General features: G+C 49.2%; 1 protein-coding gene across 1 annotated transcript in view; it reads left to right on the top strand.

Moving 5' to 3' along the window:
* The window catches only part of ETFB (electron transfer flavoprotein subunit beta), a 511,591-nt gene that overhangs the window by 272,069 nt on the left and 215,956 nt on the right, over positions 1–23,566 (top strand). The window contains exon 3 of the mRNA XM_069604796.1: positions 16,956–17,114. Coding sequence (XP_069460897.1) covers positions 16,956–17,114 — 159 coding nt within the window. The remainder of the gene's footprint in view (positions 1–16,955; positions 17,115–23,566) is intronic.

Below are 23,566 nucleotides of genomic sequence, written 5' to 3'. Positions count from 1 at the left end.
CGGTACCCTGCTGTACTGCACCATGATCTCACAGGGAATACACATCTCCAGTATTATCTCCTTGTCATTGTTTTCAAAATGTCTTGCATCTGTTACTACTTTAAGGGGTACTGTGGGATAGATGTGCAGTACTGTACGCCATTTGCACCCTTGCCTGTCTGTCTCAGGACAACCACTTCTTTTGCAGATGCAACTAACCCATGTAGGTCTAGAGACCAGATTGTACCCGTCACCAATTCTGGGGACACTACAGGATGAAAAATGAAATGGGTTTATACTCTCTAGCAGGCCTTGACAATTTGTGGCACTGCATCCATGAGTACCGTTATGCCGTAGATGAGCAGGTCTGTGTCCACGGGTATGCCTTGGACCACTAAGTCACGTGCCATGGCGTGTATTATGACCATTGCTCTCATTGCACATATCCCTGGTGTGGCACAAACAATACTGTGATCAGTAAATGAGATTGTCTTGTTTAACTTGCTAAGTAGATCCCTGTCAAGCAGGTTGACAGGAGAACTCAGAGTACAATAGGGAGTGAGTTTCCAGCACCCAAATCAACCATAACATGAATTGCTTGTTTCCCATCTCTGCCCCCACCAAGGGTTCCTCTTCAGGGTTGAGGGTCGTCTGGAACAGATATGCAAGTGCTCTGTGGGCTGTCCTAATCCGGGTATGTTTGTCCCCGGAAATGAGAAGGGGTTTCTCCCTAACAGGGTTGCGCCCTGGAACAGGGCAACTGTGCCATTGGGCGCTCTGTTAAAGGGGTTCATGTTATCTGTCGGCTGGAAAATGTTGTGGGGCATATATTGTTGCGTCCTTTGCTGTGGCTGAGGGCTTGGTATTTGCGGGGGCAACTGCATGCAGGCTTGATGTATTTCATGGGGTATGGTGGTCATTCTGGGAGTTGGCCCTTGAGGGTCACCTTGAGGCAGCATACCATAATTGTGTTGACCGTAATTGTACCCATCTCCTGTCTACTCCTTGAAAATGACCCCATTTGCCACAGTTCCAACATTGTGATGGACCCATTTCTCCATATCTCCTTCCCCTTGATCCTCGGATCCAACCTCTTCCTCGCCATTGTCCTCCTTGCCACTGCGGCCCGGGGTTCTGGGTGTTCGCACCTCACTGTCCTCGTCCTCCTTCTGACCACACTGTGGCTATTCTGGGGTTTGTGAAATAAGTGGTGTATCGTGCCACTTCCGTCTGTGCTGGCATCTATACTTATGCCTCCACAGCGACCATAGCTAATTTATTTTGTACTACTTTCGCACCCTCTGCTTGTTTCCTTATCACGCTCCTTTATTCTTCTGCAATGGTGAACTATTATACTCAATATTTCGGCCACCCCTTTGCCTCAATCCCCACAATTTTGTCTAGTGCCTTTTGCACTTTTTTGGGCAGGCCCTGTTTGACAATGAGGTAGACAAAGGGTATTGATTGATCCATGCATTACCCGTTTTGGCTCTCCACGTCGCCTGAAATTTAAGAATCAATTGAGCGGCGTGTTCATCATTGCCCACAGTACATTGCATGATCGGTTGTAAGTCGGATGTGTCAGGAAATGCTCGCCACAGCGCATCCCTATTTTCGCTCAAATCTAATTAAAGGAGGCCCCGTCATGTGCATAGTTTCCCAGAGTTACTCCTGTGTACCCTGCTTTTATCCACACATCGGCAGCCTGATGGGAGCTGCTAATAGGCTTTTGATGTCTCCTACTGCTAGGGGCACTCATGCTGTCTGTTTTTCAAATGCATAGATCCACTTCCTGTGCCCGCCTTAAGGGCAGTGAGCACTTTTATTTGTTCTTGTCCATTTGTGCCAATGGCACATAGTGAGCCCTGTCGGTCCCCTTATGTATGAGGCATCTGCAGTTTTAATTGTGCCCCTCTTTCTTCTTCCCACTTCCTTTTTTTTTTCTTGCTGCCGCCATTCGGCCAAACCGGCTCAACCTCCCATCCCATACATTTTCCACCCTAGCAGTTTGTTCAGGTGCCTGTTCTGCCTTCTCATCCTAGTCATCCTCAAACTCATAGAATGTACTCCACCCGTCAGCATTGTCATAGCCTAGGCTGTCCGCTTTTTCACTTCCTTCTACCTCCTTTTCCACATGCAAGTTTTTTTTATGGGTGTATTATCTACCCTGAATAGGAAATCTCATCCATCTGGTACCTGCTCTACCTGTCGGTCGACATTCACTGCGTTTTGCACTGTTCGCAATCTCTTCAATTCAGCTCTTGCTGAGGCCAATGCCATCTCTAAATCTGTCCTGGGGCGTCCGGAGGGGACACATATGGGGGTGGTGGGGCTGTCGCTGCTGTGGAAACATATGTTGTATTAGTATAGCCCACAGCGGGGCGGGCTGTCGTGGGTATATCCCTATGCTCTGTCACTGCCTCGCTCTCTCTGCCAAGGCAATCTCCCTTGCTAACGTCCTGTCCGTCCTCTCCTTTAAACTCTTCGAACATCTTCCAAAGGTCTAATATTTACTTCCTTTTTTGTAATTGGTTTCCCTTATATTTGGCTGTTAGGAATATGGACTCATGCTCTAGCATACCGTTATTATCGGAGCCCTGCTCTGGCCACGAGCGGGCAACCCCCCCGCTGCCCCCCAGCCCCCTTGTTTGTCACCCTCTGCTTATGGTACTTCGGTCTTGATACAGCAGTGCCTTACACACATACTCTATTGGGGTTTCTCCTCCCATGGTAGTGCCCTTCCTGTCCTTATGCTTGTACTAACCCGCTACACACACTGTTACTTTGTCAAAAACACTATCCATTTTCACCCCCTCTCTTCTGTCAATAAATTCAAAAAATGCTTTTCATCTACCCCAAGCCCCTTGTTGAAAAGCTCTATCAAGAGGGTTCCAAATTCCATAGCTATTCAGACAACAGGTACTCTTTAGGTTGGATTGAGACCATGTCATCATTCAAACTGAAGGGCCTTTTTACTATCAGTGAAACCTAGATGAATTATCAAGTGGCTCCTCCTTAACCATACCACCCTACTTCACTCTGGACATACTAGTTTCAAAAACATGTTGCCTCCTTCATCTCAGAGTACTACCATCCAATTTGCCCTGTATTGTACTTGCACAGACTACTATCTGATGCTAGTGTACCTGAGGCCTTATCAGAACAGTAGAGCCCAATGCCATAATTTGTGCTTACTTAAAGTGGTTTTCTTGGGAGCAGCCGAGAAGTTGGTGAACCGTTTGCATGTTCTGTTCAATCTGGCTGCTAGGATTATTGCACCACTCCAGACCTAACCACATGGCCCCCTTTCTTCTCAAATTCATTGGCTCCTGCTAAGGGGTTGAGGCAAGTGGGCCCTGCCTGTGAGAGACACTCCCTTTGGGGACAAGGACTCTAGTTCCTGTGAGGAACTCCTGATGGCATCCAAGTGATGGTTTATATGGACTTGTATAATACACCCGAATATTATCAGCTTCCTGAAGATAAAGTGAATTTATAAACAACCCAAAACTGAGGCTGTCCCTTTAAATCCAAGTATGTGGCGTGCAGAGGAATCTGAAAAGGGATGAGGCACCATAGAACCAGAGAGAGGGTGAGAAGCACAGGGGGCCGAGACACGAGAGAAAGAGAGACTGAATAATCCCCATGGCATAATCCCCCTATACGTAGCGCAGTGTAAGGAGGTGTGGCTGTTGCCGAACGCAGAGCCTGCATATGCCTTAGCAGCTAAGACTCAGAGAGAGAAACGCTGGAGGGACCGGCGTGTGAGAGCAGAGGAAATCCAAGGAAGGAGGAACAAGGAACTCGGTGGTGTTCCCACAAAGCAGTCCTGGTGGACAGCCCGCTCGTACAATGACACCCAGACTACCAGTGGGAGGAGCTGCCTTCCGATGTGGGTCACAGCACCAGTGATATCCCAAAAGCAAGAATGAAATGCAGATGAGGGATTCTGTGGAAAGGAAGCGGCAGAGCCCCGAAGAACAGTTAAGTGTCCTGGGTTCAAAATTGAAGTGCGCTGAGAGCTATTTCGCTCCTGCTTATAACCCAGAAGAGCCTGGCTAGCTTAAAACCAAGTTACCAGGGGCTACCTTTTGGCTCCCCAGGTCAACGGAACACGCACACCTCACGCACAGCCTCGTTTTTATTTTTGGGTACAATCTATAAATAAGCATTAGTACACACCTATATAACATTTAAAGCATAAAGGGACATAAAAAATGAACAGATTGTTATGTTTGCATCTTATGTTGAAGTTAGATTTGCGGGACGCTATGTACTAGCCCCTGCTTCCCCGGTGGTAGATCTTGCTCACAGATTAATTCTGGTTACCCAGAAGCTGCTTTAGCACCTGTTTATCTAATCTTAATTTTAATCCCTGAGAGTCCAATGTCCTACAGGTTCCGGCAAAGTTGCCCCTGAACACAGAAGGTAATACGGGCAACGGGAATAGAAAGACAAGTGGCACTCATTATAAGCTAAACAAAACTCGTCCCAGTACTAATGCTAAGAGGTGGAATTAATTTGATGAACTAAAACTGTGAATGAGGTCAAAAGAAATGAGACTCCTAGAGTGAGAGAACAATAGAGGTGAAATCGTACTGCCTCATAAATATGTTAAGGTGGAGAGAAACAAGAAAACCAGAGTGTGAGCGAGATAAAGCTTGTACTTTGTTACTGTGGGAAAAGTTACCCACTTTCTGAAGTGAAGCTAGAGAACCGAATAAAGAGAGACTTTGGGAGCACAGACCCCTGGGGGGGGTCAGAAAAGACCACTCATTCCCTGGAGGTAAGAAAGTATACCAAATAGACACTTGGGGAGCACAGACCCACAGGGTCAGAAAAGACAGCCCATATCCCTGAAATAAGAAAGCAAGTATACTAAAGAGATACTTGGGGAACACAGACCCGTGAGTCAGAAACAAACAGTACCCATCCCAGGGATAAGAAAGATTATAGTGGCGAAAGATACTTGGGGAGTGCAGTCCTGTGAGCTCCGAAACTCACAGCCCTCTGGGAGGAGGTGAAGTGTAATGGGAAATTGAGCCATCAAAATATCAGAGGAACACAATATACAAAAGGGTCGCAAGACTGAAAGGAGAGGGAGAAAGTACCTGAAGAGAACTAAAACAATCTGTACGAAAGAGGACAGGGAGATGAATAGTCTTCTAAAAACTGCAAAACTTAATCCAGAGGATAGCGAAAGACTATTTACGCTTGTTCTATTAAGCGGTACAAGAAAGACAAAAGCACAGCAACCAGTACAAGGGAGTCCTTCTCCTGGCCTTAGTTATTCTAATGGTAGGGTAAGATAGGATAGATTTGGACAGCAGACAGACTTATTTTGGACATTCACTCCGACAGACAAGCACCTTAGTAAAGTAGGTAGGGCACACTACCCCGTAGTTATCAGGAAAGATGGGGCTTATTTTACTTTAAATAAACACAGTAAACATGTCTTTACAGTATCTGCGTCCTCCTTCTGATTCTCCACAGAACCCAGGCACGAAAGGGAGTCTTCTCCCTTCAATGTAAGTGACTGTTGCACCCAGTGCCTGTTCAAATTAGCTGAGGCATGGGAGGGAGTCTTTGCCAAACTGGGCAAGTGATTCTGCAACGCCCGGGCCCTCTCAGAAGAGCGCCTGAATGGGAGGTAGCACTCTCCTCACCACTTGAGCATCTCTGTTCGTAAGAACAATGGCTCAAGAAGGAAGGTTGTCCTTTCTGCAAGAGGAACTCCAAACCCTTCTCTGATTCAGCTGCTTGCCTTGGGACAGGGAGAGGGCATTATCCTTCCATATGTATAAGACATTAAAAATATAAAGGCATGAAGCATGCACAGGAATGCACAGGGCTCCTACATTTGCCCAAACAGCTTAGTGCTGGGCCAGAGGCACCCTTGGAGTCGCCAATCACGGGTTTACACAAAAGCGTACCAATATTGGGGAGCTCTGTAGAAGGCCACTTGGGGCCAGAACCCAGACCCAGCCTACGTGATACCTCACCTTCCAGGATGGCCGCAGCCTTAGTGCCCTTGCAGGCCGTGTGCTGGCACCAGTCCAGGTCACGTGTCCACACTTCTTTCAGCCCACATACAGTGTGCTGCTCCTATACCTGAGCCTCTCATGAATTCACTCCTCTGGCCCCTAATGCATACGCATCATTCCATCATGTCACAACGCACACAGGTACTCTCACTATCGCCAATGTGTGCTTCTGTTGTGGAACCGATGACTACCTGGATAGGGGGACAAATCCCTTATGAGAAGATTTAAGCGCTTCATGGCCAGTCCGGACTGAGACTTTTGTTAGAGTATGATGCTAGAAATCTTGGCATTTGTCTGGGCCTTTAGCACTAACTAATGCACAGATACAGAAAACAATGCAAGGGGTATCCATGGCCTCCATTTCTCCTGCTCTTCAACACTCACAGATTCCCTAGGCAGTCTGGAGATGAGGAAAAGTGGGGATGAAACAGCATCTTTTTTTCCATGTCCATGAAAGGATGTTGGACATTATGAATCTCCTTGGGCTCTCTCGCCCCCTGACACACCATTTGTGGCAGCAGGTTTATTGGCAGTAGTCCTGACTAGACAACTGAACAGAAGAGGGATTGCCATGCAGCTGAACATCCCGGGCAAAAACATATGGGAAAAGCCACACTGTGGCTCCAACAAACATGAGGTGGGACACCCACTGATAGCAAATCTCAGCCGAGACTCCACCAGCTGACTCTGCAGTTGTCTCAGTGGTGCTGGCATGAGGAAACTGCCTTCAGCTTAGACTGGATTGGGCAGTTCCTCTCTGATGCCTTTGGGCAGAGAAGAAAGGTCTCTGGATGGAATAGGTTAAAGAAATCAACAATGCACTACATTTGTAACAGGCTAATTTAGATGTGACTAATGCAGCCTGAAATACATTTTGACGAGTTGGAGGACTTCTTGGGTGACCTTTCAAGAAATGGGAAAGGGCAGTTTCTGGCTGCTTGGGAGTGGCAAAGCTAGCCACACAGGACATGCTGGACTCTGTGGACGCGCACATGGATAGAACCGCAAAGTGCATGGGTCTAGTCTTGGACCTCATTAGACTTGGCCTAAAAGTACAAAGTTGTTACCAGAATTGCAAGTAAATGTACAAGCTCTACCTTTTCACGTCCTCATCCTCTTCCGCTTGACAACAGATGAGGAATTGACTTAAGAAAATAAAAATGCACTTGACACAAAAAAGTTAATCTGCAATCACCATGCCTGCCACTAAGTTGGCTGCATCTTCAGCTCAACAGTAGAACCAGCATTCAACTTGAGGCTTCCTATCCCATGGCCAAAGCAGGGATGGGAGAAGACATTGTGCCGAACCTCAGGCAAGGAAAAGGGTAAAACCAGGGGAAAGGTTTTGGGCACTGCATCATGCCAGGTGGACAAGCCTAAGATTTGACGTTCCAAGGCCTGGCAGCATTCTAGGTCCGTCCACAGACACCCTAGGTATGCAAGATGCTTGTGTGCACCAACTAATATGAAAGCTGCACACAATTACAATGCTTTTCAATACTAGATTTTCACCACAAATACCAAGTCCTCCCCTTTTGGGCTGAGTACAGCTTAAAGGGTTTTCACCAAAGTGATGGGCACACTAATGTATCTGCATCTGCACAGGATCCACATTTACTAGCTGATAACGCAACGCTACCTCTTTGCAGATGGTGGATTTTGTCATCTGTCATATGACTGGCATATGCCCTGTGCCTTCCGATCAATATGTACAAGTCAACAATTATTGCTACTAAAAGGTTAAAATACACCAGCAGAGTCTGGAATTGTGTGCACAGGAGATTGTCCATACCCCGAGAAATAATGAGTCTACATTCTATCTGCTAGAACTTCCTGAGGGGCTTGTTAATACGAGCAGGGCAGTTTCAACACCTACTGGGACTCATGGTCTTGTGTATTCTGGTGGTGCGTGCAAGGCTGCACATAAGAATTACATCACTTTATCTGGCATCTCGGTGGTTACAGGAGACCCAGCCACAGATGGAATTGATATCGATCTCGTCAATCTCCTGATCAATCGACTCAGTGAGAACCTGGGCATCACGGATCAGGCCCTGTAGTGACTGACAACCTTCCTCTTGGACTGCCCCTCCCAGGTCCAACTTGGTCCCTTTCTCTCTGCCACACCTCTCTACCTGTGGCGTTCCCCAGGGCTCATCTCTACCTGGTTTTTCAACCTCTACTTGACCCACCTGATCTGTATGTTCTCCTCTTACTTTCAGTGTTATGTAAAGTGCTCTCAGCCACCTCTCCTCTTTTGCTCATTCTTGACTTGTCTATCCGCGATTCAGGATTGGTGCGCCTCCAACAATCTCTGCCTTAATGCCAGTAAGAAAGAGATCCTTCTCATTGGGACCCCTGCCCCTGCTTTCCCTCTCACTCTGGCCGTCTGCCTTGGGCCCTCTTCCTTCGCCTTCCTGCAAGGCAAAAAACCTTGGTGTCCTCTTCGATTCCACTCTCTCTCCTCACATCTCCGACATCGCCAAAAAGTCCCACTGCCAGCTGCACCTCCTCAAAGGGGCTCTTCCCTTTCTCACTTCCCCCAGGAGCTCACTGCCTCCAGAGCCCTGGTTCTCTCTAGGCTGGACTACTGCAACAGCCTTTCTCAATCTGCCTTCCTCTACTCTTCGCCCTCTGCAACTAATCCAGAACAGGACTGCAAGACTTCTTGGCCTCAAGCCCAATGACTATCTCTCCAGCCCTGAAATCTCGCCACTGACTCCCGGTGGCTGTAATGATGAAGTTCAAGACCCTTTGCATTGCCCACAAGGCTTTCTGGGGCCAGGGGCCGCCCTACATCCAATGCTCTTCCAAAATATCTTCCTTCTCGAGTCCTTTGCTTCGCTACCTCCAACTCTCTAAGGGTTAGACAAGTCTCCAGATAGAGAGAGGGGGTAGATCTCTCTCCTCTGCAGGTGCCTCCCTCTGGAATGTCCTCCCTGCCCCTCTCAAACTTGAGCTGGACCACCTGAAGTTCCGGAAGCAGCTCAAAATCTTTCTCTTTCTCGCTTTCTCTCTCTCTCCCCCCCTGTACAGACTGGTTGCTTGGATACCCCGAGTCTCACTGGGTACCAAGCTTTTTCTTGATCAGTCACCCTTGCACCGTCTCTGTGCCTACCACACACTTGGGGGCTGCAACTGTAACCCTACAGTCCCTTGTTCTTGCACTACCCAGAGCCATGCTGCCTTGGCTGCACTTACTCGGAGCATTGATGGCCTGTTTTCCCTTCCCCTCTCCCTTTCCCCTTGCAATTCACGTTCTCACACTTACATGATCTGAATGACACACGGCCTGGTAAAATAGTTTATCTTGTCCTTCCTCTGTCTTCCCTCCCTTGTCGTGCCTAGAAACACTTGTGTACAGGCACGTTATAAATGACTTGTATCATATCATTATCCCTGCATTTGGAACACCATTGAAAGAGAGGAACCTCAAGATAGGGGGTACTGTTCCCACCTTGCTCCACCTACCTACCAAGAACAAGGGTTGGGCCGGTGGGCGATCTATAATCTCTGCGGTCCCGAAAAGAAACTTCAGCACAAAGTATTTACATTTAAGACCTCTTCCTTGCAATAAAAGCTTTTCTACCATCCCTGCTGGGGCACGGAGTGCTGGTCTATATGGCCACAACCACAGCAATATTCTACCTAAACGTGCAAGGGGGTATGAGATCCCTCCCCTGCCCCCTTTACCTATGTATATTGGTCATACACTTACCATTTGACAGATAACCTCCCATTTAGCCAGGGTGGATATCCTCTTCCTTGAACGCTGTATTTGCTTTTGCCCCGCCTACCAATGCCACAAGTGCTGCACACAATGAAATGGTGAAGTAATTGTCACCTCATTTTGATAGCCCGAAAATGTCTGAAGAGAATCTGGTATTGGGCCCTACAGGATCTGAGGTGCAAACTTCCTGGCTATTTCAGAAATGACTGGGCATTTTACATCAGCAGGATGGAATGGTTCTGCAATCTGTCCTTGGCAACCTGGTCCTGAGGACCTAGTTTATGGTCACTGACACAAACATTAATATCATCAGGTAACCAAGGAAAGGATTCACACTGTCACAATACACCAGCAAATGGGTGCACTTCTGTTACTGGTGTCTATAGAACAGCAAATAATCCCTAGGGGCAGGTATAGACGACCTGCTCACCTTCATTGCCTGTACCTCTGGGGACCAAAGCAGTGCCTGACCTTAGCCAGAGCCTTTCTAGGGGCAAACCCTGTGCCACGGGGCCCCTCCGACACCACCGCCTCGAAAGGCGTCGACGTCAGCTGCAGCGCCGCCAGCATCGGCGGCGTCGACACAGACCTCGAAGCCGGAGCTCCGAGCGTGTCTCTCGACGACCTAGGTGCCGACGGCATGGACGACCCCCTTGGAGGCAGAGACTCGAGAGAAATTGTCGACGACATCGGTGCCACAGGCGTCGACGTCTTCTTCGAAGACGGCACAGGATCACGCAGTCTCGAGCGCGTCGAGGACTGGGACCTGGAACGGGCATGGCGAGAACGGCTACCCTTGTTCGAGCGGGACCTCTCCCGCGAGCCGTGCGGACCACCCGAGCCCGAAGGCGTACGGGCAGTGTCTCTCGACCGGTACCGACCCCACTCGGAGGCGCGGACGGAACGGTGCCCTGCGATTCAAGAATCGCTAGCATCTGCTTCCCGAAGGAAGCCCATTCCTCCGGTGTCGCTTGCTTGGAGGGATAAGCGACCCGCCGACGGGCGGAGTCCTCAGAAGAGGACGGGGAAGGCGACGTGTGCCGGCGCTTCCGGGAATGCCTCGAAGAGGCGGAGGAGTGGCGAGACCGACTCCTGGAAGGAGACCCACTGGACTTCTGACGATGACGCAGAGAGTCACCCCTCGAAAGCCCTGCAGACCTCGACTTCCGGGGCTTAGACACCCGGCCTACCGACAGCTTCTACTTGCGTTCCCGCAAGGCCTTTGCCGTGAGCGACGGGCAGCCGACAGTCGCCCGTATCGTGGGCCTCCCCGAGGCACCAGAGGCAGGCGTCGTGCGAGTCCGTGACCGACATCTTGGACCCACAGTCCCCGCAGTTCTTGAAGCCCGCACGCGGGGTTGAAGATGAAAGACATCGCCACAAACAGGTCTTCACAACAAACCGAACAGGTTCAACTAACCGAGAATTGAAAACCGCAAACTCCGAGTAGAGGCTTACCGAGATTCACGAAGCGAACACGTTTGTGGAAAAAACGGAACTGAGGCAATGGGCGTCGTGCGTCCTACTTATCACATCGGGTGACGTCGGCCGTCGGAGGTCGTCCTCGGGGACGGCGCATCGACGTCATCGACGCAGGAGCCAAAGATTTTCCGAAGCAGCACAGCTGTGGACATTACCTGTCATAGATATGGAATACGTCGGAGGACCCAATCCCCTCGATAGGCCATAATAAACAGTTTGGGCAAAAATTAACAAATTGAGTAATCGAGTGCAAGAGAAAAAGCACAGGAACGTATAACAAGCAAAGAAAATTTGTGAGTGACTCCCACCCACCACCTGATAAGGTACACAAGCAAATTGTCCCTAAAAAAATAAATTAAAAAAAAATCATCCAAGAAGACACATTTCGAATTTATCAAAATGAGAAATTCATCATTCTAGCAAAACCAAAAAAACTTTGCAATGCCCACAAGTCGTGGCCAATATCCTTAATGGTAGCCATAAAGCACTTTATAGAAGAACAAATAAATTAACCCCTGCTGTAATATTACACCTTATCCCCACTTCTTATAAAACTGTTGGGATGCTCGGCACTCAAAATCCAAGGACTGGAGGATATTTACCCAGAATATAGTTGGAAATCCTTTTATATACAAGTTCTATTGAATATAACATTCTTAAATTAGCAGAATTACGACCCAGAAAGTGTAGCCAAATACAAAAAAAAAAGTTACTCACTGTAGTGACAACAGTACTTGCTGTCCATAATCCCCTTTCCTCCATACTCTGGGGATGTCCCACGGAATGGGGACTGGACTATGTTGCAAAGCAGCATTTAATGGAGCTTTCTAGCACTGCATTTAATGGAACTTTCTAGCACTACCAGCGTAGGCGGCCCTAGCCAGGCCAACGGGTGGCACCTTCTCTGTGCACACTGCAAACGGTCAGTCCATTATCAAGTCTGATTTTGAGACTTATTGGCAAGCAAGGAAAGTGAGGGGTGGAGTAGAAAAAGGTATGGACAAAAGGGGACAATGGACGAAGTGCGATTTGCCTTTTTATGCTCATGCCCAGCCCCCTTTCCTCCATACTCCCCTAGGCGATTCTAAAGCATCCCACAAGGAGAAAAGGGAGCTGGAAAACTGTTGTCCAAGAGATTCTTCAGAATAGCTTGCCCAAGGGCAGTATTGTTTCTTGAACTGTAGCCTAATGAGCAAAGCTTGCAGAAGGAATGAAGAGTGGCCCAGGTGCCTATTTTGCATACATACTGTAAGAGAACCTATGTCTGAAATGCCATTGAAGAAGAATTCCACTCATAAAATGAGTAAGCTAACCCAGAGGGTGGGCTTTCCCCTTCAATCTGTAGGCCTCGTGAACAGTTGATAACAGCCAACAAAGCCAGTGTGGCCTTTGACATCCCCGAGCTCAGCATCACACCCCATAAGGTCAAAGATTTTGCTCCTTTCCTGAAATCTTTTGTCCATTGCAACACTGAATTTTATGGTCCTTGCCACGTACATGCAAGGCAATTGCCACCTTCGAGCTTGGAGAAGGAAAGAACATTGGTACAGAGATGTTCTTGTTGACATAAAAACTAGAAACCATTTTCGTCAAAATGTTGGGCTGGGCCCTACAAACCGCTTTATCCTTGCGACATCCAATATATAAGCATCTCGCTGCTTAAGGCCTGTAATTCGCTTATTCTGTGGGCTGAAATAATGGCCTCCAGGGAGGCTGTCTTCAGAGTCACAACTGTAGCTCTACAGAAGCCATAGGCTCATAGGGCTTTTGCATTAAGATCCCAGAAGCCACTGGGTCACCTCCTTGGTGGGCAAAGCCTTAGTATGCCACTGAAAAATGCCTTTTTACAATAGTGTTTTGCCAAAGACTTCAGGCTAATAATTAGGTAGGCCTCGATTTCTGCCAAGTAAGACCTGCATCGATCCACAGACAGACTGGACTCTTTGCCCTCGTGCAACGCCGCAGCCGCTACCACTCAGTCATGAAGCCAGGTCCCATGGTTTGCCGGTTGGGGGAAGGCTGGCGCAGCATCTTGTAGAGTGGCAAGCCATTACTTCGGATGTGTGGGTTCTGGAGATCATAACCCGCGGCTACTGTCTTCCTTTTCGGCAGAGGCCTCGCGATAATCCACCAGGCAGCCTCTCTTTGAAGAGTCCGGATCCGCTCCTTGCGCAGGAAATTCATGCCCTGCTGGAGAAAGGTGCCATAGAACTGGTGCCTGTAGCGGAGAGGAACAAGGGATGGTATTCCCCTTATATTGAAGAAAGACGGGGGATTGAGACCCATCATGGACTTGCGCGGTTTGAACAAACTCCTCAGGAAGGACAAGTTCAAGATGGTGACTCTTTCTCAAGTCCTCCAGGCCCTTCAACTTCAGGACTGGTTGGTGTCTCTCAACCTCAAGGATGCTTACTTCCATGTGCCGATCCATCCCAAGCACAAGAAGTACCTGAGGTTCGCGGTTGGCGACTCACACTTTCAGTTTCGGGTCCTGCCGTTCGGATTGACCTCTGCCCCAAGGGTTTTCACCAAGCTCATGGTGGTGGTGGCAGCGCATCTCAGGAAAGGGGGGATTCACGTCTACCCCTACCTGGACGATTGCTTGATCAGGGGGAGCTCTCCCGAGCAAGTCCTGGATCATCTGTCCGTCACCAGCCACTCCCTTCACAGGCTGGGCTTCTCCCTCAATTTAAAGAAGTCCCAATTGACACCAACGCAGCGGCTCCAGTACATGGGAGCAGTGCTTGACACGTCCCTGGAGCAGTGTTTTCCTCCTCAGGTGAGGGATCTTCACATTCTGCAGATGGTGCACAAGTTTCAGTTTGCCCAGGATCTCCCAGCGTCCGAGTTCTTGAGACTACTCAGCCTCATGGCATCCTGCATTCTTCTGGTGCCGGAGGCTCGTCTGCGGATGAGATCTTTGCAGTGGGCGCACAAGCTCCAGTGGTCTCAGTCCTCCGGCAGGCTGTCGGACCCTGTTCAGGTGCCGTCCTCGGTAGCCCGGGACCTTCTGTGGTGGGCCGTCGAGGGCAATCTGATGAAGGGGGCCCCATTTTGGCTGCCCTGGCCGGAGGTGACGATCGTGACGGACTCATCCCTCACGGGATGGGGAGCTCATGCCAACGAGTTGACAGTCAGCGGTCGTTGGTCTCCGTCGGTGTCCAGACTCCATATCAATCTGTTGGAGCTGAGGGCCGTCAGGCTAGCCCTGAAGGCTTTTCTGCCGACTGTGCGCGGAATGAGTGTCCTGACTCTAACTGATAACACGGTGGCGATGCACTACCTCAACAAAAAGGGGGGTGCAGGGTCACTTCCGTTGTGCAGGGAGGCGATGCAGCTCGAGTTCTGGGCCATCCAGCAGGAAGTTTCGATCTCGGCGGTTCATCTGGCCGGAGACAGCTCTGAGCAGGCAGAGCACGATCTCTCACGAGTGGGAGCTGGCTCAGGAGATTCTCCTGGAGATCTTCGCCCTTTGGGGGACCCCTCAAGTGGATCTCTTTGCCTCCAGTGTCAACCAGAAGTGCGAAAGGTATTGCACGTGGGAATTTCCTCAAAGTAGCCTTAGGAGACGCGTTCGTGGTGGAGTGGTTGTTCCCACTGCTGTACGCGTTTCCTCCAGTCCCCGTCATCCCACAAGTGCTGCGGAGGTTTGGTTCCTGGATGATCCTCATTGCTCCGGCGTGGGCCCGGAGGACGTGGTACCCCGACCTTCTAGACTTGTCCATCTGCCCTCCATGTCATCTTCCCTACCGAGTCGATCTGCTCTCACGGGAGGGGGGGGGCGGGGGGGGGGGGGGACAGGTTCTCCATCCAGAGGTCAGATCCCTCAATCTTCACGCTTGGCTTCTGAAAGGTTGAGGTATAAGGATTGGGACCTCCCTGAAGACGTGATGGAGGTGTTGCTCACGGCCAGGCGGCCGGCAACCAAGTCTCTGTACTGTTGCCATTGGAGAAAGTTCTGCGACTGGTGCAGAGTTCAGAATGTGGATCCTTTTGAATGTGACATTCCCATGGTTTTGTGTTTTTGCTTTCTTTGGCCCACAGGGGCTTGCAAGTGGGGACCATTAAAGGTTACCTGGCGGCGCTGTCCATATTTAAGCGCTCGTCTGAAGAGTGTTCCTATTTTAAGATTCCTTTAATTTCGCAGTTTTTGAAAGGGCTCACTCTGTTCCCTCGTCACCTTTTTTGGTGCCAGGTTGGGATTTGAACCTTGTTAAGTTTCTTATGGGTGCTCCGTTTGAGCCTTTACATTCTTGCCCTTTGAGGCTGTTGACTCTGAAAACTGTGTTTTTGGTTGCGGTTACTTCCGCTCGCAGAGTGAGTGAGTTACAGGCACTTTCAGTTAAGCCACCCTTCACTGTGTTTCATAAGGACAGGGTTGTCCTTAGAGTTCGTCCTTCTTTTCTTCCGAAGGTGGTTTCGGAATATCATTTGAGCCAGAAGGTGGTTCTTCCGGGCGTTCTATCCTCCTCCACATCCTGGTAAGGAAGAGGAGAGGCTCCATAGGCTTGATCCTCGGAGAGCGTTGAGCATTTATATTTTTCGCGCATGTCCCGGGTCAGAGTGGACGATCAACTTTTCATTGGTTACGCTGGAAAGCTTTTGGGACAAGCTGTGACGAAACAGACTGTCTCGTTGGATTATTTTGGCTATCTCCGAGTGTTACCGCTTGGCGGGTAAGGACCCTCCGGCTGGCTTGCGGGCCCATTCAACCAGAGGAGGAGTGGCTGCGTCTATTGCCCTGCAGAGGGGAGTTCCTATTAGTCACATCTGTGATGCAGCCACCTGGGCTTCAGTACATACTTTTGTACGTCACTATTCCCTCGATTCCACCAGAGGGCAAGATCTGGCCTGTGGCAAGGCAGTTCTCTATTCCGCAATTTGATTGGGCATGCTAAATTTGTCTTTTAAATTCTTTCCCAACTCCTTGCTTGGTACTGCTTTGGGAGTCTGTCATAGATATGGAATACGTCGGAGGACCCAATCCCCTCGAAGAACAAGTTACTTTCTTACCTGGTAACGTTCTTTCGATGGGATGGTCCGACAATGTATTCCATATCGCTCCCTCCCTGCCTTCCCTGCTGCAGAATTTCTTTTGCGATTGCAGCTTGCGTTCCACAAGGCCTTGTGTGTCTGACTGGCAGAAAACTGGTGGCACACGTTCTGGGAAAAAACTATAACTGAGGCTATGGGCGTCGTGCGTCCTACTTAACACATCGGGTGACGTCGGCTGTCGGAGGAGGTCTTCGGGGACGGCGCATCGACGTCATCGACGCAGACGCCAAAGATTTTCCGAAGCAGCACAGCTGTGGACATTACCTGTCATAGATATGGAATACGTCGTCGGACCATCCCATCGAACGAATGTTACCAGGTAAGAAAGTAACTTGTTCTTCTAATGCATTCTCCGATTAATTTGTCAGTGAGAATGTATCAGATTGACCATGTTGTGTTTTTATCTTCTTGGCATTACATTCTTGGTTTGTATACCAGGGGCATGCTCATGTTGCTTTTGTTCCTAGCACTTTCTTGCCTTTTTCCATCCTGGTCCCAGCTCATTTTGGTACTTGCCAGTTGATTTGAAACACTTTGTCATTCTGAAATGTCTTAAAATCAATACCTTTCTCTGATTATCTTGCATTTAAATATTGTGCTGATTGATGAGGCATGTTCAGCATTTAAGAATCTAAATGAAGACCTTTTTATGTTGTGTTTTCCAGGAAACCCTCCGCACAGCTTTGGCCATGGGGGCCGACCGTGGAATACATGTTGACATTCCAGCAAAGGACTACGAAAATCTAGGTCCCTACCACGTTTCCAAGATCCTTGCCGCTCTGGTGAAAAAAGAGAATGTAAATCTGGTGGTGCTTGGTAAACAGGCAAGTGTACTTTGTTTGTCTCCTTCACATTTCCTGCATGCCGCTTTTCCCTGTTCTTGTCTGAAGGCAGTATACTCAAAAAAAAAAAAGCAAGCTCTGATGCTTGTTAATCTGCTTAGAATCACATGCTGTGCATATGGTCCGACATCCAGTGGTAACCGCAGAGTATTGCATCTTGTCTTTCGGGGACCGAAAGGGGACGTCAGCATAGGCGTGTCTGTAACACTATCCCTATTGTGACATGTGTAGTACCCAAAATCCCTCACGCGCAGAGGTCCCTCAGATTGTTTTTTTTCCGCCCATATAGTCACCCTACAGCACAGCTCTTACTAGAGACATTGTTTATCTTAACTGAATTTTCAGTTTATGCCCTGTTAAGTCACTTCGCCTAATAACCTCTTCGACGAAGACTACGGAGGAATAGTCTACGGCTGTGGTCTCGGTGCCTAAGATCCGGTGGCCGGATTTCCACGTGGTCGGGCCCACTGGCCGACCTATACAGTAGGGAGAGTGGGTTCGGGGTGGCCATATTGTTATGTCTTTCCTCCTTTCCACTTCTTTCCCTTTCGGTCTGGTCATCCTTCCCTTTTGCTATGGAAAGGACTCCTTTTAGAGTCTGCCCTAAGTGTAGGGTCAGATATCCTTGGAAGGACGAGCACAGGACGTGTAATGCCTGTCTCCCCCTAGAGCACGACGAAAGGCGGTGTTCGATGTGCAAGCTCCTTAAACCATTAAGGATCGCTGTGTAAAGCGGTGGGCCGCGTACGGCATGTCACGCGTGGTGCCTCCCTCCCCTACCGCAACACCAGCCGAAAGTGACGGGGGTACTACGGATGACCAAACGTCCAACGCGGATGTTATAGACCTTGAGGTGGACACTTCTAGGTCCGCCACACCCATCCCCGACCCTTCCAGGCTCGACTCTGGTCTTGCTAGAGGGACTACACCCGGCGTCAAGGGCGTACATAAACATTGCACTAAACACACAACCCCTACGCCATCTTCGGCGCCTTCGTTGAAAAAGGCGAAAGCGCCAACGGGTCCGTCGAATGTTGACGGTTCCCTCGGATCGTGTAGATACAAAGCCTTCCCCGCATCCGCAACAGCGCATGACTGGGCAAACAAAAATGAATAAGGGCGCAACTCCCCAATCTACACGCGCCGAAGTTTTGGATTCCGAAACTTCGACGATTTCCAAGGCCTCAATAGGCCCGAAAGTTACGACTAGGCCTCTACCCGGCACTCCGACCGCTGGGCCTTCTGGTGCAGTGGATGTGTTTCGGCTACCGCTACATCATCGGAGGCTTTGTCTCACGAAGATTCGGTTACTATCCGGAAGAGCATCGGTAGGATCGCAGCGGCGGTGGGCCTTATCCCGGTCCCGCAGAAAGTTATGGGAAATTTTCCGCTGACTTGGCCCGCGATTCCCATGACTCTTACGTGGATAGTCAAGAGCCTCTCTGACACCCAGAGAAGTTTCTCGCCGCCAAAGGGCGGAGAACGTTGTTTCTCCCCACCTAGGCCCTTTTGGGTCCTCGAAATGGACTGCTGAAAAGTTTGAGGGATGTATGGATCGGCTGGAGCAGATTATCAGTTCTGCTGACCAGCCTCTGCCGAAAAAGGCTCGGGTAGACCCTAACCTTCAAATACAGGATGTTCAGCCTCAGGTTTTCCAACAGGAAGACGGGCCCCACATGGACACATACAGGGACATCTATAGTGAAGAAGAGGAATCCTCTTTTCTCGAAAATTATGAAGATTATCAACAGGAGACGACGGAGAACTGGGAGGAAACCCAGCAAGAAGGACAGGATCCTTTGTCGCATCAAGATCAGGACTCTGATATTTTGTGCATCGATTCTCCTCCTTCCACCCCGGCTCGCCAGGCCTCCCCTGTGGATGACCAAGTGGCTATCAACACCATGTTCAAAAAAGCAGCAGAATTCTTCAAAATTGCCACTCAAGAGGCTTTGCCTGAGCAGGATTTTGTGGAGGACATTAAGGAAAAACCTCCGGCAAGTCAATCCATTCCCTTCCTTAACTCTGTTAAGAGGCGGATAGCTTCATCTTTAGTCACACCTGCCCAGACGAGGGCCGTGAACCTGAGAGTCGAAAAAATTATTTCGGCCATCTCCTTCCGACCCTCTCTATATCAAGGGGCATGCCATCCCGGACTCACTGGTGGTGACCACTACTCGTAAGAGGGCAGGGGTACCCCTTGCCACTGGAGAATCACTTCCGGACAAGGAGTCTTAAAGATTGTATGCCCTAGGCAAACGTGTCACGTCAGCAGCTGCATATACATTTGGGTCGCTAATAACACTACGATATTAACAAGCTATGCCGATGCCCAATGGAACTAGCTCTAAGAAGGCCTTCAGGAGGTCCCGGAACCGGCCAGGACCAAGCTTCGCGCCATTGTTTCGGAAGGAAAACTGGTTAACCAGAATGTGGTTAAAAACATCTGGATACTGCAGAAACATCTGGCCGGTCCCTTGCACAAGGGACTCTTCTGAAAAGACACGCATGGCTATGTACATCGGGATTTAGACCTGAAACTCTGGCCTCCCTCATTAATATGCCCATCGAAGAGTCAAACCTCTTTGGGAAAGCAGTTGATGAAGCGTTGGAGACAGCCAAGAAGCAGCATGAGACCTCTGCAACAAATTACACAAAAACCCTCTTCCCAGAGGAGTAATGACTCTCGGCAGTCCTTTCAAGGACAAGCTTGTGCCGGTCAAAACTGTGGCACGGGCAGCTTCAACAGTAACTAAACATCTAGAAGCCCCTCTTACTATCCCTCAAGGGGTCAGAAACACGGTAGAGGCAGAGGCCCCAATCCCAGAGGAGCCACAGCCTCGGTTCAGAAATGACCACTAAGTCCAGGTCCCCTCCCATGCCTCCCTGGTCGGGGGGCGATTAACCTCTTTCCTCAAGGCATGGGAGGGGATAACTTCTGACCAGTGGGTCTTAAAGACGGTCGCCCACGGTTATTGCGTGGAATTCTCCCGACCTCCACAGTTCAGACCGCCGCGCTCACGGCGCCTTTCACTGGACCATCTAAACATCCTGATTCAAGAGGTGGAAGCACTGCTGGGAAAGGACGCCATAGAAGCCGCCCCTATTCTTCAGGTAAACGAGGGTATTTATTCAGTGTACTTCCTTGTACCCAAAAAGGATCTCAGCATGCGTCCTGTTCTAGATCTGCGCCTAGCGAACAAGTTCATAAAACCCCTGAAGTTTTGCATGGTAAAACTACAAGAAGTGATCCCATTGCTGAAACGGGGGGACTTCATGGCAACATTGGATATGAAAGCTGCATACTTTCATATTTCAATGTTGCCAGCGCACAGAAAATACCAAAAGGTTCATGATCCAGGACAAACACTACCAGTTCAAAGTACTCCCCTTCGGCATCACCTCGGCGCCAAGGGTGTTTACCAAAGTCCTGGCAGTGGCAGCAGCACACCTGTGCAGACTATCTGTCCCAGTTTACCCTTAGCTCGATGAATGGCTCATTACGGGGGACTCCTTCGCTTTTTTTTCGAACCCCCAAAAAAACAGTAGATCTCTTCAGCCTGGGCTTTTCAATCAACGAAAAGAAGTCCAGCCTAGTCCCCAGCCAAGTAAAACAATTTCTGGGGGCACTAATTTGGACGGAAGACGGTCTTGTCTTCCCCTCCAGCGAGAGGGTTCAGAACATGCTCTCTCAGATTCCTCAATATGTAGCCAGTCGAGAGGTGACGGTATGCAAAGCCATGCGGTTGATGGCATCATGTATATGCTTGGTTCCCCACGCGTGGCTGCGCATGCGTCCCATGCAAGAGTGGCTCAACATCCAGTGGTGTCAGGCCAGCGGACAATGGGAAGATCTGGTAGTTGTCTCGCCAGCCCTCGTTCTCTCTGCAGTGGTTGTCGAGGGAAAACCTCCTGAAAGGGAAAACCTTCACCACCCCTGCAGTGGAAGCCACTCTCCCGACACGCATCTCTCATGGGGTGGGGCCCTCACCTGCTTCAGCAGACAGCACATGGAGTGTGGTCCCCTCAAGCAGCGTCCAATCATATAAACTTACTGGAGCTATTAGCAGTGTTCAAAGCATTGAAAGCCTTTCAGGTACAACTGCAAGGGAAGCCGGTGCTGATCTTAACCGACAGCACTACAGCAATGTATTACCTGAACAAACAGGGGGGCACTCACTCTCCAGGGCTAACCAAGCTGTCGCAAAACATTTGGATATGGGCTCTCAAACACAAGATGTTTTTTGTTGTCCCAACATGTTCCAGGGGACATTGTATCCAGTGTCTTCGCAGAATGGGGGTTCCCAGAGATCGACCCGTTTGCTACTCAGGAGAACACCCAATGCCAAGACTACTCCTCCAGGTACCCCCAGAACCGGTCCAAGGGGAACGCTCTCTGGATAACCTGGTCGGGGAAATGTGTCTACACGCCCCCCCTACCCGCCTAGCCCCCCATTGACTCCCCTTCTCAACAAGATAGTGCACAAGATGCACCAGGAACCAGTTACCATGATACTAGTGGCCCCCATGTGGGCCTGCCAACCCTGGTTCGCTCACCTGATGGAAATGTCCCTCTCCCCACCAGTCAAGCTGCCGTGCCCGTACAACATGTTGTCTCTGACAGGGGGGAGACCCTACACCTGTGCCCCCAAACCCTGAATTTAGCAGCCTGGCTCCTGAGATCATGGTGTTTGGACACCTGCAACTCCCTCAGAGGTGCATGGACAAACTCAGGGAAGCGAGGAAACCTAATACACGTTCTTGCTATGCTAGCAAGTGGAAACGTTTCGTCATCTGGTGCAATTCCAAGGGTGTCAATCCTATCGATTGCTCACCCTCACACATTGTGTTGTATCTAACCCACCTGTTGGACTCTGGGTTAGTCTTTAATTCCCTAAAGGTTCTTCTGGCTTCTTTGTCAGCCTACACCACATCACAGCAAAAGGTATTGTGGTGGAAGATACCAGTGATTAAAGCCTTTATGGAAGGAGTTAAGAGGATTTATCCTCCCATCTCTCACCCAGCCCCTGGATAGGATTTGAATGTGGTTTTAACCAGGCTCATGGGAGCTCCCTTCGAGCCTATGCATAAAGCAAGTCTGAAAGACCTGACTTATAAAACAGCCTTCCTAGTGGCTATCACTTCTATCGGAAGGGTTAGCGAACTACAGGCTCTTTCTGTTTTAGACCCCTTTGTTACAGTCCACAAAGATAATGTAGTTCTGCGCACACATCCCAGGTTTGCGCCTGAATTTATTTCAAAGTTCCATATGAACCAGTCAATCGAACTACCCACTTTCTTCCAGAACCCTACTAACATGGCCGAAAAAAGCCTTCACACACTAGACGTGCGCAGGGCAGTCATGTTTTACCTGGAGAAAACTAAACCACTAAGAAAGACTAAACAATTCTTCGTTTCAGTGGCAGCTGGTAGAGAAGGGGATCCTGTCTCTAAATCAGCTATCTCAAGGTGGATTGTCAAATGCATCACACTATGTTAAACTCTTGCGAAGAGAGAACTGCCCTTCAAGCCTAGAGCTCATTCTACTTGAGGCACTGGGGCATCCATGGCATTCATTGCAAATGTTCCTCTTGAGTCCATTTGCAAAGCGGCAACCTGGAGTTCTGTACACACCTTTACAAACACTATTGCCTAAACACTCATTCTAGGTCTGATTCTCAGGTGGGACAAGTACTAAGACATCTTTTCTCTACTGTTCCTTCTCACAACCCACCTCCAACTCCGGGTACTGCTCGCTAGTCTATGCACATCATGTGATTCTAAGCAGATTAACAAGCATCAGAAGACATGCATTACTTGCCTTAATAGCATTTCTGATGATTGTATCTGCTTAGATACACATGCGCCCTCCCTACCGCCCCGCTCGGGGTGGAAGGAACATAGACATCTTACTACTTTCTCTCTTTATGTACTCACTCACTATAGCCTTGGGCTCCCTCATGGCAGAAAAGACAATCGGCGGGACCTCGGCGCGTGAGGGATTTTGGGTACTACACACGTCACGATAGGGATAGTGTTAGACACGCCTATGCCGACGTCCCCTTTCGGTCCCCGAAAGACGAGATGCAATACTCCTCGGTTACCACTGGATGTTGGACCATATGCACAGTATGTGAATCTAAGCAGATACAATCATCAGAAAGGCTATTACGGTAAGTAATGCATGTCATATCATGAGTCGACAAATTAGCCATGTAAATTCATAACTCTTGAATGTCCATTTTGAACTAAATATTAAGAACGTGTTCATCGAATAAGCTGTTGTCCGATTTGGACATTTGTCATTCGATTTTGGAGAGTGTGACTTACCAATAACAATACACCACTTTCTAAACTAAGCAAGATTAAGTATCTATGCTCAGAAATAACATATGCCCCCTTTGTTTAAGGTGGAGTTTAAACTTTAATCTTCA

Source organism: Ambystoma mexicanum, chromosome 1p, assembly GCF_040938575.1.
Source record: "Ambystoma mexicanum isolate Mex_15411 chromosome 1p, UKY_AmexF1_1, whole genome shotgun sequence".
In the NCBI taxonomy this organism is placed as follows: Eukaryota; Metazoa; Chordata; class Amphibia; order Caudata; family Ambystomatidae; genus Ambystoma; species Ambystoma mexicanum.
The sequence above is the reverse complement of the archived record's forward strand: the minus strand, read 5'-3'. Positions and strand labels throughout refer to the sequence as shown.